Here is a 15,324-nt window from a genome sequence, read left to right on the forward strand (position 1 = left end):
TCACAAAATGGAAAGCCTCGAAAAGGAGAAATTGCGAGATGCATTAAGGCTACAGGTCTCGGAACTAATTACTGGGGATAGTTTGCAGCAGCAGAGTGAGCTAATAAAGAGAAATGACGAGAAGAGAGAAGTGATCAAACATCTTAGTGCCCAAATCAACAGGCTAATGGAAGAGAATAGGATCCTGAAGAGTTATCTTCCTAGCTACGAGGTGGATATGAGGCTGAACACCAAATCTCATGTATCAAAGCTGAAGAGGCTCCATTGCATTGGCAAGTTCAAGGGTTAATTGGCATTTCCCACAAGTTTTGGTTGATAACGTAATGCAATCAAAGAACAAGAAGGCTATCAGTCAAAAAATGCCACCAGTTCCTTTGGTTTTTTCGAACTGGTAGCCCTTTTGTTCTTTCATTGCACTGCATTCCATTCCATCCCATCATTTAAATCAACGCCAAACTTGATCTTAATCTTGCCTCTTGTTTTCCTATTTCGTTGTAAGGAGATGCGCGCGGCTTTCCATTGGTATTCGTTGGTTTCCATTTTTCATAGAATAATAACAGTTATTGTATACAAGAATGAATGTACTTGTAATTTCTTAATAATTATTTCCTGGCATTGGATTTTTTGGTTCAAGCAATGGATTTTATTTGACTATATCATAGTTTTCTCTCCCGAATTACTTCACCAATTTTAAGCAGGCTTTAATTCATTGGTTCTTGTGCAGAGACGGAAAAAAAAACGACCATTATTTGAAAAGAAAAGAAAAAAACAGCAAGCATACAATTACACGTACATGAATGTTAAATGTCCTCTCGAAAAGAGAAAAAAACAAAGTGTAAGGCCCATTTTTTTTTTTTTTTTTTTTTTTTAATATTTAATGAAATAAACCTATGAGGTAAGGTCCATTTTTTCCTCTTTAATGAAATAGACGTTTCTTCAATGCTTACAAAATCATCGGGGTATTGCAAAGTACAGGCATTTTTAAATCATCAACATTTAATCTTCAAAAAAAAGAAAAAAAAAACAATTTGAAAACAGCCTCTGGCATAATCCTAAAGGCATGAAATCACTACAGATCTTTCCAACAAATCACGGCAGCCAAGCTTCATTTCTTTTTGTCTTCGTAACCCACAAAATAACACCTTTTTTTTTACTAATAAAAAATAATGAAATAATAAAACAGTTGTCGATAACGGCTACAAATAACCCCGTCCCGTTTCCGTCCACGGTCCCCCCATCACATAGGACAACAGTTGAGACAAAGCCAGCATTTCTCCCCTTTTCCTCTCCACCAACATTGCACTGCATTTCTCCACAAAAGATCTAGGCAGGCAGACCGGCCTTAAAAAAGTTCAAAATTTTTGAAAATAAGATCCTTTTGTTTTACCCTACTCTGACTTCTATTTCTTTGTTTATTTATGGACTGGCAAAGAACTGAAAGTCCGCTCTACACGCGCCAAGGGACCAGCGACCCCGCCTCTTCTCCGACAGCGGCTACGGTGCAAAATGCGCGTCACGGTCACCATGCGCGATCCTCTTCCGCCTCTGGATTATCCACCATCAAGCGAAACCAGAATGTGGCGGCTAAAGCGGCGGCTCAGCGGCTGGCGCAGGTCATGGCCTCTCAAACTGCTGATGACGACGGCGACGACGAAAATGACGGCGATGATCTAGGGTTTCGTTACAGTGCGCCTCCGCCTCTGTCTTTTTCGAGGAATGTTAATAGTAACAATACAAATGTTACCACTACTAGTAAAGCTTCGTCCACTGCTGCGTCTTCAAGGATCAATAGATCTCCTTCACCTGCGGTAACTTCTTTTCTTAACTGTTTTTTGGGTGAGATTTTTCACTGGAATGAAAATGTGCTTCAATTTGATTGAGATAAATTAAGAAAATGATTGGTTGGTTTTAAATGATTGAAGGAGTGATTTTATTGCTTACTGTTAAGTAGTAAATGTAGCATTTAACGGCGGGAGTTAAGACGCGAATCGTGGATGTTAGATTTATATTAATTTCATCTTTCTATAATTAGAGTCCTTTAACTAGGAAATTAAACTGAGACTTTATTTATTTCTTTTATTTTTTTAAATTATGATAATTTCTAATACAAGAATGCATGATGTGTAAAAATTAACTGGATTGTATGGCAATAGAATATGCTAATTGGATTTTTTTTTGGGGGAGTCTGCGTTTAGTTAGCTAGGAATTTTGAAGAGCCTGCATCAGGTGGATCAACATCAGCTGGAAGGCCAGCAATGTCTCTTAGAACGGCAGCAGCAGCAGCAGCAGCAGTGCCACAGAGCAAAGGATCATTGAGGACTGCGGTTTCTTTACCGCCAATGGATCCTCCGAGAAATGGACATAGAGATGGTAAAAGGTAGAATGAATAACCTGCATTAGAGAAATAGAACATTCACATGTAGTCTGCTGTAACTGTGGATGTTCAATTCTATTGGAATTCATTTCTTTTTGTCTTATTTTATTGGAAAGAAAAAAAGAAATATGGATTTCCTAGTATCTATATCAACTTTGTGATACTGGTCATTTTTTTTCACTTATTAGAATGCGATGGCATGAAAGTTAATGTAACATGTTTTTTGGCTTAAGGTAGAAGGTTGAAGGTCTTTTCTTAATGCAGTCTAGTCAAGCAGCATGTGATTGATGTGACATGGTTTGCCTTGCATAACCCGGTAAAGGAATACCTTGCCCTTGAGGTGTAGCTAAGAAATTTGCCTAGCCTTGGTTAGGCCAAACTTTGAAGAGGGATAGCAAACAAAATGACACATTAATTTTTACAACCAAGTTCCATCTAGCTCGAGTAATGTCTCCTTGGTACTGCAACATGCATCCCCTATCAAGGCCAATGTTTAGATAAACTGATCTTTGACTGTTCAATTAAGGATGCATGGTTTATGATATGACAATTTGGAGATGTGAATTGTCATAATTGCAGATTCTTGTCAGATGCTGTTCAATTTAACTCAAAAGATACGGGAGATCAACGTGAAGCTTCTGCACTCCGTGATGAAGTATGTTTATTTAACCAGATTCTTGCCATTTGCATTTTTCTTCTTTATGTACAACAATCAATAAGTATTCTCTTAAAGACATTATATGGATTTTATTTTATTTTTTTACGATAACGAAGACCCCATGATGAGATTAATTCTTTTGGCAGCTTGATATGCTACAAGAAGAGAATGAAAACATCTTTGAGAAGGTACAATTATTTTTATTTTTTTTCCTTTCCAAACAAGTATATGTAGCATCACATGGTACAATGAAACCTGTGTTTATTGTACAGCTCCGGCTTGAGGAAGAGAGATGCGAGGAAGCAGAGGCCAGAGTCAAGGAGCTTGAGAAACAGGTGCTACTTTGTTTCCATATTGTTAGGCTATGTTTTAGAGCCTCAGCACACTGGCTTCTTTTTGTTTGACTTTCCATAAAGCTTAAGGGTGTTTAATTAACCAATTTAGGGTGCACTTGTTACAAGTTTTAAAGATGGAAATATACTGTTTCGTGAATAACTACAAGAGTTTTCCAAACATGTGCATTAAGGGCACACATGGAAGGTTTTAAATTTAATTCCTGGTAAAAATGTTGATAAACAATGCGTTGATGTTGATTATGGGAGCTTGTCATTACAGAGAAAAAATGAGCTATAACTCTAAGCTTGAGGAAGCAAGGAAAAAAAAAATAGAAGGCAACTTTAACTCCCTTTGCAACCAATTCATCACTTCCTTTTCAAACAAGTTTAAATAACCCACCACCAATAAAGATTACCCTTTTTTTACCCATATAGAACCCACCCTTGAAGTAGCTCTCCTCATTCATACAGAACAGTATTTTTCTTCCTAAACCTTGCTCTTCATTCAACATTTGGATTTTTCAGGTGCTGCTTTGAATTTGAAAGCCTCACAGGTACCCCTTTTCATTCCCCCCACGTCCAGTGTCATTAACATGTACACTTTGCTGCTTGTTCTGGGTTCACAGGTTGCTGCTTTTGGAGAAGGAGTATCTTTAGAAGCTAAATTGCTTAGCAGGTCAGTTGCTCTAACAACTTAGGTGGTTCTTTATCTTTGTGAATATTCATGCAATGACATCATCTGCTGCCATCTGCAGAAAGGAAGCTGCTTTGCGGCAGAGAGAGGTAATGGGGATGGGTTCTTATGCCAGGCTTTTCAATTTAGATCATTGTGTCTCATTTAACTTACTGAGTTGGACAAACTAAGACACTTATTTAGGCCATCAAATGACTGTAACTCCTATGTTTAGACTGTTCATTATTATATTTGAATTGTAGTAGTGAGGGCTTTTGTGTCCTTTTTGTTTGAGGATCATGATGGTTTTCTTTCTGTAATTAGCTTCAACAATGTAAAAAATAACCCAAGGATCATACTCGCTTTCTCTAAATGTTGTTTTGTTCTTCAGGCTGCACTAAAGGATGCAAAACAAAATAATATGGTGGACAAGGAAATTGCATCTATTCGGTCTGAAGTAGAGGTAAGTATGCCATCAAGTGGTCTTCTAAAGCCTTCCACAATATTTTCCTGGTGTTTCTAGCTTCCTAACCTATCTTATATTTCTTGCTTAATTCAGAATGCAAAAGATGAGGCAGCAGCAGTTATGCGACAGCTGCAGGGAGCTGAATCTGAAGTGAAGGCCCTTCGATCAATGACACAAAGAATGATATTGACTCAGAAAGAAATGGTTCGTAGTATAATAGATTCAAGTGGCTCCTTAGTAATTGCTTAGAAACTATTAATTGTGTATCTGCATTTCAGGAAGAGGTTGTTCTTAAGAGGTGTTGGCTTGCTCGATACTGGGGCTTAGCTGCAAAATATGGTAATCTACTGGTCAATGTTTTCTTTTTTTGATGTAGCACTGGAAATGTCTTAGTTTCTAAATTTCCTTTTTCTTTCCCGCGTGAATTATGAGGCAAATATCTGTAGGCTAATGAACTTTCTCCTCACAGTTTTCTGATGTACTATGACTTATTTTAATATACTTTGGAAAAACTATGTGCATGATGTCATTGTGAGATCCTTTTGAGATTGACAATGTGCAGTTTGTCGATCACATCTAACTAATACACGCAATTCTTCTCATATTTATAGGTATCTGTGCGGATGTTGCTGTGTCAAAGCATGAATACTGGTCATCCTTAGCACCTCTTCCATTTGAGGTGGTTGTTTCCGCTGGACAAAAGGCTAAGGAGGAATGTTGGGAAAAAGGCTAGCACTTGCTATTTGGCTTTTGAATTTACTATTGCCTTAAAACTGGTTATATTTGTGGTTACAGTTTTTTTAACCTGTCCAGTGTGTTGGTTTGAACTGCTCTATTGTTTGTATCACTCTTGTTTCAGGATCTAATACTGGTAACTTTGAGTAGGTGATGAGGACAGTGAGAAGAGAAGTACCCTTGCACAAGACTTGAGCGATCTAACTGGTGAAGGAAATATCGAGAGTATGCTCTCAGTTGAAATGGGTTTGAAGGAGCTTGCTTCCTTGAAGGTTTTGTGTCATTCATCACTTGTCTTTAAACCATATGGTTCCATCTTGTGTTTAATTTTGAGTTTCAATGCAATGCGAAATAAGCTTTGTTTTTCTTTCTGCCCCCTTGTCTCTATATTTAACTCTTATCTTTGCATGATTTAGAGTTTCTGGTTTACAAAGTATGACTGTGTTCTGATATTATATATCGCACTCCTTTCAAGGTTGAGGATGCCATTGTGCTTGCACTGGCCCAACAGCGGCGAGCAAACTCTCTTCGACTCTCCATCTCAGGTATGATCTGGCTTGTTGACATGCTGCTGCAGCTGGCTGTGATTGTTTGATTCTATTCTTTCTCATATCATTGTTTATGCTATTGTATCTTTTGCTGACATGCCTTTTCTGTTGCTTTCAGATGTCAAATCGCCTGGTGATCCAAAGTATACGGAAGCATTTGGTGAGTCACTATATATGGCCGAACAAATTTTCTTATAATGTAAAAAAAGGGATAGATTAAAAAAAATCAAGTCATAGGTCATTAGTTAAATTGGCAATTTAAATATTTACGGAAAAAAACAACAATAAATAAACTGACAAAAAAAAAAAACAACGAAAAAAAAAGAACCACACCTGAACCTCTTCGGATTATCAAATAATTCAATGCTAACCTAACTGAAGGAAAAAAAAAGAGGGGGGGGTCAAACTTCAAAAAAAAAAAACAGAGAACATCAACTTAAAAAAAGGAGGGGAAAACCAAATAAACCTACCTAGTCTAATCTAAAAAACTTGTAACTTGTTAAATCATGGACCTGAGTTCAATCAAGAAGTTTAAATGTCATCCAATTTATTTTTGAAGGATGAAATTGTCGAAAAAACTATTAATAAAAAAAAACTTGTAAAAGAAAAGGAATAGCAAAAAAAATGGGGCTAAAATCTGACACGAAAAAACTCAATGGGTATGAAATCTCAAAAAAAAAGTACCGCCAACAAAAAACAAATTGCAATTAAAAGAATTAGGACCAAACTTGAAAGATTAAAAAATCATAGGAGGTGAAATTGAAAATCATTTGTAATATAATAGATTATTTATAGATTAAAAAATAGTAGGGGTGAAATAAAAAAAAAAATATTAAGGGCTAACCCAATAGAATCAAACAAAAAACAAATAAGAAAAAAAAGTTCAAAAAATGATAAAAAAAAATAAGATAACATCAATTTAGAAAAAAAGGAAAAAAAACAGGGCAAATTTCTTAAACCTGATCTAATATCTAAAAGCCGTATCCCTTTAAAAAAATAAAAAATAATCCCAAATAAAATAAATATCAATTAAAAGAATAAGGATCAAATTTTAAAGATTCAAAAAATCAAAGGGGTGAAATTTAAGAACATCTGTAAAAGCGAAGCAAACCCGAACAAACATTTTAAATATAGCCAAATCTCAAAAAGCTCACAACCTATGAAACCCTGAATCCGAGTCTTATTAAGAAGTTTATTATAAGCCAATTTAAAAATATAAATTTTAAAAACTTGTCAAAGCAAAACAAAAAAACAAAAAAAGCCTTGAGCGAACCCAACAGCCAGCCCGGATCAACAAATCAAACACATGCCTAGGACATGAAATTGGGATGACCCTATAAATAGAAAAGCGAAAAAAATATCACAAAAAAAAATATTCGAAAAAAATGCTTTAAAAAAAGACAGAAATGGACTCGAGCTAATCCTTTAGATCTATTACCCGGATCATGAGATCAAGGTGACCCCATTAAAGACAAACCCTAAAAAACAAAGAAGTAAGATTCTTAATCAAACAAATATTGAAATTAAATGTTTAGGGATGAAATTGTAAAAAATAAGTCCATTAAGAAAATGATTAAGAAAAATAGCATTTAAAATAATTAGGATCAAATTTGACATAAAAATTAAATGAAAGTAAATTCCCAGGGGTGGAATAAAAAACAAATCAATCAAGAAAATGATTCAAAACAAAACAAATAGCAATTAAAAGAATGAGGATCAAATTGAAAACAAATCCAAAAAAATTAAATGACCAGGGATGAAATTGAAAATAAAATCAAATAAGAAATAATCAATGTAAATAAAACAATTGCAAATAAGAGGAGGGATTGAATCACAAGAACAAATAAATTGAAGGGCTAGTATGATTTTTTGCATGGTCAACATGCAATTTGAGGAAGAAAGAGAATGAAAAGAAAGAAAAGAAAAGCAATTTCGGGTCAAACCACTGTACTCGCACCACCTAGAGAGGAAGAGGACGCTGAGATGAATGAAATGATGCAGTGGAATCACAGTTACAACCACCAGAGCTAGTCGCACATGCCGCCAAAAGGCGGCAGAGCGGTTGACATGTGTGAGGCACACATCAACAACATTTTTGTTTTTTTTTATTTATACAAAACTGAAAATGCTCTTAGGACTAAACAATAATAACAAACAAACTATGATGAAATTACAACCAAGCCCCTGAAACCAAGGCTAAAAAATTCGAATGGTAAGGGTAAAATAATAATTATATTGTTCTATCAAATATGAAAATATAAAAGTGTCTGTGTAAAAAGCATTGAATTATTTTATTCAAGGGTTACATTAGTAATTTTACTATGCATTAAAAAAAACACTTACCGAAATAATCTCGCACAATCCTCAAAAGACATTTTATGTTATGGTGAAAGGATCGCCTTACCCCCGAAGCAAAGGCAAAAGATAAAATGATTAATGGGTAAAATAGTAATTATACTATTGTAAGGAATAGTATTTTGTTTTGGGGCACTCTCCATGATGATTAGTTTTGTGGATAATATTTAGGCCACTTTATACATTTGCCTTATAATTTACTTGGCTGAAATAAGTAGGACCACTGCTATCATTCTCACTTAAAGTTGATGAGCATTGCCTATCATATGCTGTTGTGATCACAGTTGTTTATAAGTAAAATCCATCTTTTTTCTTTGCAGAATTGAGTCCGGAGGAGTCTGAAGATGTTCTTTTCAAGGAGGTCTGGCTTAATTTATTATTTAACCACTGCTGTATCTAATTTATTTTCTAGAATTGTATAATCTTTATTTGGTGGATGAACCTGCATGGTGAAATATGCAAGTTTCCAATTTTTCTGCAAATGTTTTTCGTTTCTGGATGTAAGATTAAGCATTTTGGCGGATTGCTGTTGTCACTGGCCTATTTTATATAAACAGTGTTATATTATAGACTTTGGTATGTGTTTGAAAATCTCAATTGATGATCAACATTCTTCAAGTGAACTGATCACTTTCAGACTTGTAGAGAGAATTGAATGGTATCCGTGTGCCTTATTGAAATCTTAATAATTAAGCAAGGGAATTTCCTTATTCTTTCATATTTGTACCGTTTTCCTTTCCTGTGAAAAATACCACCTGTGAATAGCCCATAATATCTAGTCATTGACAGGTTAAAAAATTAGTAGTTTCTGCTCTGTAATCTTTATGTTGTGCTGATTTTGATTAAGTTGAAACATATTTAACTTGTGTAGGCGTGGCTTACATATTTTTGGAGAAGAGCCAAAGCCCATGGTATAGAGGAGGACACTGCAAAAGAACGATTTCAATTTTGGATTAGCTGCAGTGCGCACTCACCAAGTTCACATGATGCTGTTGATGGTAAGCTTCCCTCGTCCTTGATAATTTGTTGCTCGCATGTAGTTGATACACAGTTCTATAATAAGCATAGAGAGAAGATTGTATAACTGTGACACTGTTACTGGAGTCACTACTCGCTAGAAGCCATTGTAAAAATACCCACTGCCAAATCCTTTCAATTGTCCATATCATTGCGTTGGTACCTTGATCTCATGAATGATCACTTATTTTGAGTATTCATCTCAGTTGAGCAAGGCCTGATGGAGCTCAGGAAGTTGGGAATAGAGCATCGATTGTGGGAAGCATCTCGCAAAGAAATCGATCAGGACTCATAACACAAATCTTATGGGCAACTTGGGGGCTCTGGTTGACGATGGTTGTTCCAGGAAATCTCACGCTATCAAGTTTCTTCTTGATTCATTTTACTGAATTCTTCTTCTATTTGTTGGAGAATTTACCTATGTTGCTTGGCACTGGTCCGCACCAGTCATATGATATATAAAGTAGGCTCATCTCTTTAGATACATGTTATATATACACATGCATCTACATATAGGTATGTTAATTACATGAAGTTAAATACAGTCTAGGTCAAATTGTAGCAAGCTTGCAATGGAAGGAAATAGCTAAGTTGGTTTTGATTTCTCATTTTCTAAGAACAAGAGTAATAGCTAAGTTAGCAATGCTTGGACGAATGCTTGTCTGCGGTGGATCTCGAAAAGTTTTGCTGGATTCTGGCGCAAAAGCCGACCATTTAAGAGACAAAAGTTGTAATTTCCGAGGAAATTTGAGGAGGAGGAGATAAACTAGGATGAAGCTACGCTGTTTAAGTGTGCGTTTGGAAATGCAGGTTTTCAAAAATAGTTAATTTTTTTTGTTAAAATTAATTTTTTTATATATATGTTTTGGATTGTTTTAATATGTTGATTTTAAAAATAATTTTTTTTAAAAAAAAAAAATTATTTTAATGTATTTTAAAATAAAAAATACTTAAAAAAAAAAAAAAACTGGAATTATAATCTCAAACAGGCATATCCAAAAGTTTATCATGGGGTTTTTAATGGGCGGTTGAGGTGCTGTTTATGTCCAAAGAGACCTGTCTATAGTTCGAAGTTTAAGATGAGTGGGTTGGGATTCAACTTCTTAAAAGTTTGAGGGGTTATTTGTTTTGTTTTATTTGAAAAAGAAAAAAAAACTGGTGTTATGTTCCTGTCAAAATTTGATGCTAACTTCAAGAATATTATGCTTTGAATGTTTGTTTTTACATTTTAAAAGTATTTTAAAAAAATTAATTTTTTTTATTTTAAATTAATAATTTTATAGTATTTTTATATTATTTTAATGTGTTAATATTAAAAATAATTTTTAAAAATAAAAAAAATAATATTTTAATATAATTTCAAGGAAAAAACAATACTCTAGAACAAGCTAGCAAAACTGATCCGACGCCTAGGTGATGAATCACTGATGTACGGGCATTGCTACGTGATAAAATTGTCGTGACTCTTCGAGTTGTAGAAACCAGAACTACAATGTGAAGTTGAGAGGTGGGTTTTACTTGATATCGTTTGTTTCCGTGTTTAATTATATTTTTAAATATTTTTAGTATTTTTAAATTATTTTGATATACTAATATTAAAAATAAAATTTTAAAAATAAAAAAATATTATTTTAATATATTTTTAAATAAAAAATACTTTAAAAATAATTTTTATCACAATTTCAAGCATTTTAATAAAAAAAACTAAAAGTTATAGAGAAAACATTTTTTCTTCGTACACAAACATTGTAGATTGAATTAGTTTTTTTTTTAAATAATTACAAAAACCTATTTTTAGTTCGATCTAAATTTCATTTTTTTTCTTCAACTTCTATAAATTTACATTTTCTATAATATAGTTCACATGTTCAATAATAATTTACATCCTCAATGTTGTATTTTGTTTGAATTTTTTGTTTGATTTATGATGTAAAGTGTAATTTATAAAAGTATGGAGAGAAAGTGAAATTTATTAGACTATAAATATGGTTTTTGTAAATATATCTCTTTTTTTTTCATTTTAATCCTTTTTTTTTATATCTCTTTTTTTTTTCATTACCATCCTTCCAAATTTAATTTATTTAGGTTTTGAATTGATGATTTATTTTGATTATGTCATTAAATTGATGTTCAATTTGGCAAAATCAAAATCATTTTTTTTAATTAAACATATTTAAAACTTTGAGGACCAGAATTAATACTTTAACATTAAGTTGATTGGAAATTAGATTTCATGATTTGTTTTGATTTACTTACTATAGTATTATCTCAGTCTTATGACACAGGTCACGAGTTTAACAGGTTAATTCAGGTTGATTTAGAATTTTTTTTTTATTTTTTTTTCAATTTCACCCTTAAACAAGAGGTTGATTTGAAATTGAGTTTCATAATATTGTTTTTTGATCCATTAAATCAATTAGATCGCTTCTGTTTAATAACACAAAATAAATACATAAAATTTACTAAAAAAACACATTAAAACGCCTAAATATTTTTTTTACATTAATATTTTTTAATACGGCCCCATTATAGCCCGGCAATGATCTTGTCCTCTCCCTAATTTAAAGACTAGTTTGGTACCGTTGTTGTTTTATACTGTTGCTTTGTTTGGTTTTTAAAATTCGCTGGCTATGTGAACTTTTATCATCGTTATTTTTTATGACTCAAGTTGTTCATTCTTTTACGGCTCTTCTTCATTTTCCTTTTTTATTTGTTTTTCTCAAAAATTTAAATTAAAATAAAATAAAAAATGATACCAAACGGGTTGAGCGTTGTTCGGTTGTGTTGGTTAATGGACACCTTACAAATTAATAAGAAGTTATATATATTTTTTTTAATTACGATCACGTATTCAGTTTTTATTTTTTAATCTAGTATTTCAACTTCTTTTTTATTTTTATTTTTTTAGATTCAAACCCAATTTTACTTATATACACATATGCAATGTTCTATTTATATATAATATAAACATTGTTAAAAGCCTTCTTCAGATTATGTTTAAAATACAAACAATGAGAACAAAGCTTGCCAAAATTTAATAATTTCTTTTACTCTCTTTTAGATTCTTATCTTTGAGCGGATTCTTTAATTACATTTAATTTTCAACTGGAACATCCCATCATTATTCCTGATTTCATATAATGAAAAATTGGATTTCTTATTTTTACTATAATTTGACCTCAATTTTAAAATTTCAGGATATATTTTGAGCCAAATTTAGATATTGATTTAAGTAAATCATGTTTGGACTCAAACCTTTTCAGAATCCGCCCCAGAGTTTAATCGATTTATGGCTCTGCTCCTACCTTGTTATATAATAGGTTTTAAACCTGTTGATTTAGATAAGAACAGAGAAGAGTTAAAAAAGAAGAAGATCAATTTCAACGCCCAGAGCTCCAGATGTTTCAACTATGAATGTTTGTATATTAATATTGACGATTTGAGTAAAAAAAAAACTTATACTAAATATGGGCTTTTCCATGTCTATTTAATGAGCCTGAAAAAAAAGTTTTTGTCGGGCTTGGGCTGATAAATTGCAGTCTATGTGAAATAAATGATCATTTGATGCTTAAATTAGCAATGTGCAAGAGGAAAATAATATTTCGAAGGAGAACAAAAATGTAAAAGAACGTGTATATGTGTGTGTATTTGTTGTATTGTCCCATTTTCTCATATCTAATGTAGTTTTTGGTATTTATATATCTCACATCACCTGTAATTTCGATGTAAATTATAGGATCATAGACCTGCATGTAGAAGTAATTAAGAAGAATATTTGATTTATTGATAAAGAATGCACAATTAACCTGATAGAATGAGTTATTTATATAAACACCTATCTTGTTAACATGTGAGGCAGAGTTTTATCAGGAGGCATCATAGTGACACTTTAGAGAGTTCAAGTAGGTGTCGTATTGGTAAGTCGTAAAATAAAAATTTAAATTTATGTCAACATTGATAAATTATGAAATAGATAGAAAAAAAATCTAAGACGATGGCAATACATTGGGAAATGTTTAATAGGAGATTTGCTTTACATGAAAAGGGTTCGTGGCCTTTTCTTTTTCTTCTTCTCCTTCATTTTTCTAAGTGGGTTTGGTTGGGTCTTTTTTTTTTTCCTCTTTCATTTCATTTCTTTTCTTCTCGTCTCCTTATGGGGCTTAGTTGGGGCCAAAATATGGATTTAATTGAAGAGTTATTATGAAATTAGAGATTAAAATGAAAAAATGATAGAAATTAAGTATGACGCATGTTTAGTCTAACCTTGTTTCGTAGGCATATGAGCCTTGTTGTATCGCTTCTTGGATGTTTTTCTCAGTGTCATTGGTTTGTCTCAACAAGAGTAATCCCCACATATATGACGCGTCATTTAAAACATCCCGGTATGGCTTCGATTTTTCTTTCCTTCATTTCCTTGTTTCCCCCGTCTTCTTCTCTTTCCTCTTGTCTTATGCTCAATTGAGCTTTGTTGCTAGACTCAGTTGGGTCATTTGTCCTTTTTGGGCCCGATTGGGCCCTATTCCCTTTCCCTTTCTCCCCACCCCTTCTCTCATTTCTTCTTCCTAAGCCTTCTTTTTTTTCTCTCTTCTTTTTTTCGCTTCTCCCGTTCTTTTCTCTTCTCGTTTTTTTTATAAGCTCAGTTGGGTTCTCTTTTTTCTCTCTTCCCTTCTCCTTTCTAAAAACCCGATTGGGCTTCTCTTTTCTTTTTCTTCTCTTTTTTCCTTCACCCGTTCTTTTCTCTTCTCCTTTCTTTTATAAGCCCAGTTGGGATTTCTCTTTATTCTAGCCTAAATATGAAATAAAATATAAACACGGATTAAAACCCAAAAAGCAATTTTTAAGTGGAGCCGCTTTACACGCCTCGGAGCTGTAAATGCAAATAAGACAGCCACTTTGATACAGCCACAACGGCTGGGATTTGTCTCTTCTCGTGTGTAACGTTGTAAAATGGCAGTTTGGAAGGCTTGGAATCGTTTGGAATTGGATAATAGTCCTTTTCTTGATCTTTCAGTATCTATATTTCTCTATGTAGGTCTCCCTTGCACTCCTATGGCACTTAGCACGCGCTGCAGGTCCTGTGCTCTGCCCCTATAGCTAAAATATAAAATATGTTCACACCATACCCTACCTTGTTCTAAAAAGCGCATGGGCAAATTGATGTTTCAATTTGTGCCACAGATGGTCATGTGCACTTAAATATAATAGTAGCATTACCTTCTTGGTGGACACACCAGGCAGAGAAAAACAAGCTCTTTTGGATAAAAGTTGAGCATGGGGAAAGAAGGGAGAGACACTAAAAATTCTGAAAGGTGATTTTGACCTAGTCACCACTTATCTACCATTTTTTTTCTTTCCACTTGGTGACATGGCCCCAACAATATGGCTTTAGAAAACTAATCCCTTCTGTTCCCATTAAAATCTTTCTCCATTGGCTAGACTATACCGACTAAATGTTTTGATGTGAAGCAAATCACCTAGAAAGAAGGAAGGAACATGTTTTTCCTCGTAATTATTAGAGCGAAATGATTATAAGAGATAATGTTCTAAATTCACTTTAACATTGTGAGAGTTTGTATGGGAGTTAGTTCAGAGTTTAATTCCAAGAGACGAATGAGGTCTGTGTACTGCGTGTTATACTTTTTCTTTCAAGGGTTTTGCCTTTTGTCTGCATGAATGGTTGCTCCCGGCCATGGTGAAAGATTGTCATATATATAAAAGCATGCGTAGCATGGATGAAAGCGTTTTCTCCAACATGCTCAAGTGTAAATCATCCCCCTCTTGACCTCATCATCACCTCAGATAGAAAGAGACGTACATTCGAATTCCACACAGTTGTTTTTTCCTCTCTCTTTTCAAGTTATTTATTATTAAAGTTCTAACCTACTGTTTATAGTTCACACTAGTTAGTTGACTTTTGCCTTTAGCACGGCGTGGATCGAAATATATTATTACAGTAGAAGCAAACCTTATTATTTGCATTACCCTCGCCGGATTTAATTTTGAAGAGTTTTTAGCCTCAACAACTACCGCAAATTTAAGAAAGTACTCCGAGATTTGATTGAAGGTACAAATTTTAGACTTCTCAAACTTTTAGGAGAACAAATCTTTCTTCACTGTAAGAAAATAAATTATTTCTCACTCACAACCACGCTGAAAATTATGG

The 15,324-nt window shown here is 33.5% G+C and overlaps 1 protein-coding gene across 1 annotated transcript; it reads left to right on the top strand.

Annotated features, from left to right (window-relative positions):
* The first annotated feature begins 1,258 nt into the window (after nt 1–1,258).
* LOC7482816 (coiled-coil domain-containing protein SCD2) lies at nt 1,259–9,769 on the top strand. The gene is made up of 17 exons (XM_024598423.2): nt 1,259–1,808; nt 2,196–2,377; nt 2,954–3,029; nt 3,179–3,220; nt 3,305–3,367; nt 3,994–4,043; nt 4,123–4,150; nt 4,432–4,503; nt 4,600–4,710; nt 4,785–4,845; nt 5,118–5,234; nt 5,392–5,513; nt 5,717–5,786; nt 5,908–5,949; nt 8,465–8,505; nt 9,016–9,142; nt 9,368–9,769. The coding sequence occupies exons 1-17, from the start codon at nt 1,419–1,421 to the stop codon at nt 9,454–9,456; spliced, it is 1,683 nt and encodes a 560-aa protein (XP_024454191.2). The 5' UTR covers nt 1,259–1,418; the 3' UTR covers nt 9,457–9,769.
* The last annotated feature ends 5,555 nt before the right edge of the window (nt 9,770–15,324 follow it).

The sequence above is a fragment of the Populus trichocarpa genome, chromosome 1 (assembly GCF_000002775.5).
Source record: "Populus trichocarpa isolate Nisqually-1 chromosome 1, P.trichocarpa_v4.1, whole genome shotgun sequence".
Lineage (NCBI taxonomy): Eukaryota > Viridiplantae > Streptophyta > Magnoliopsida > Malpighiales > Salicaceae > Populus > Populus trichocarpa.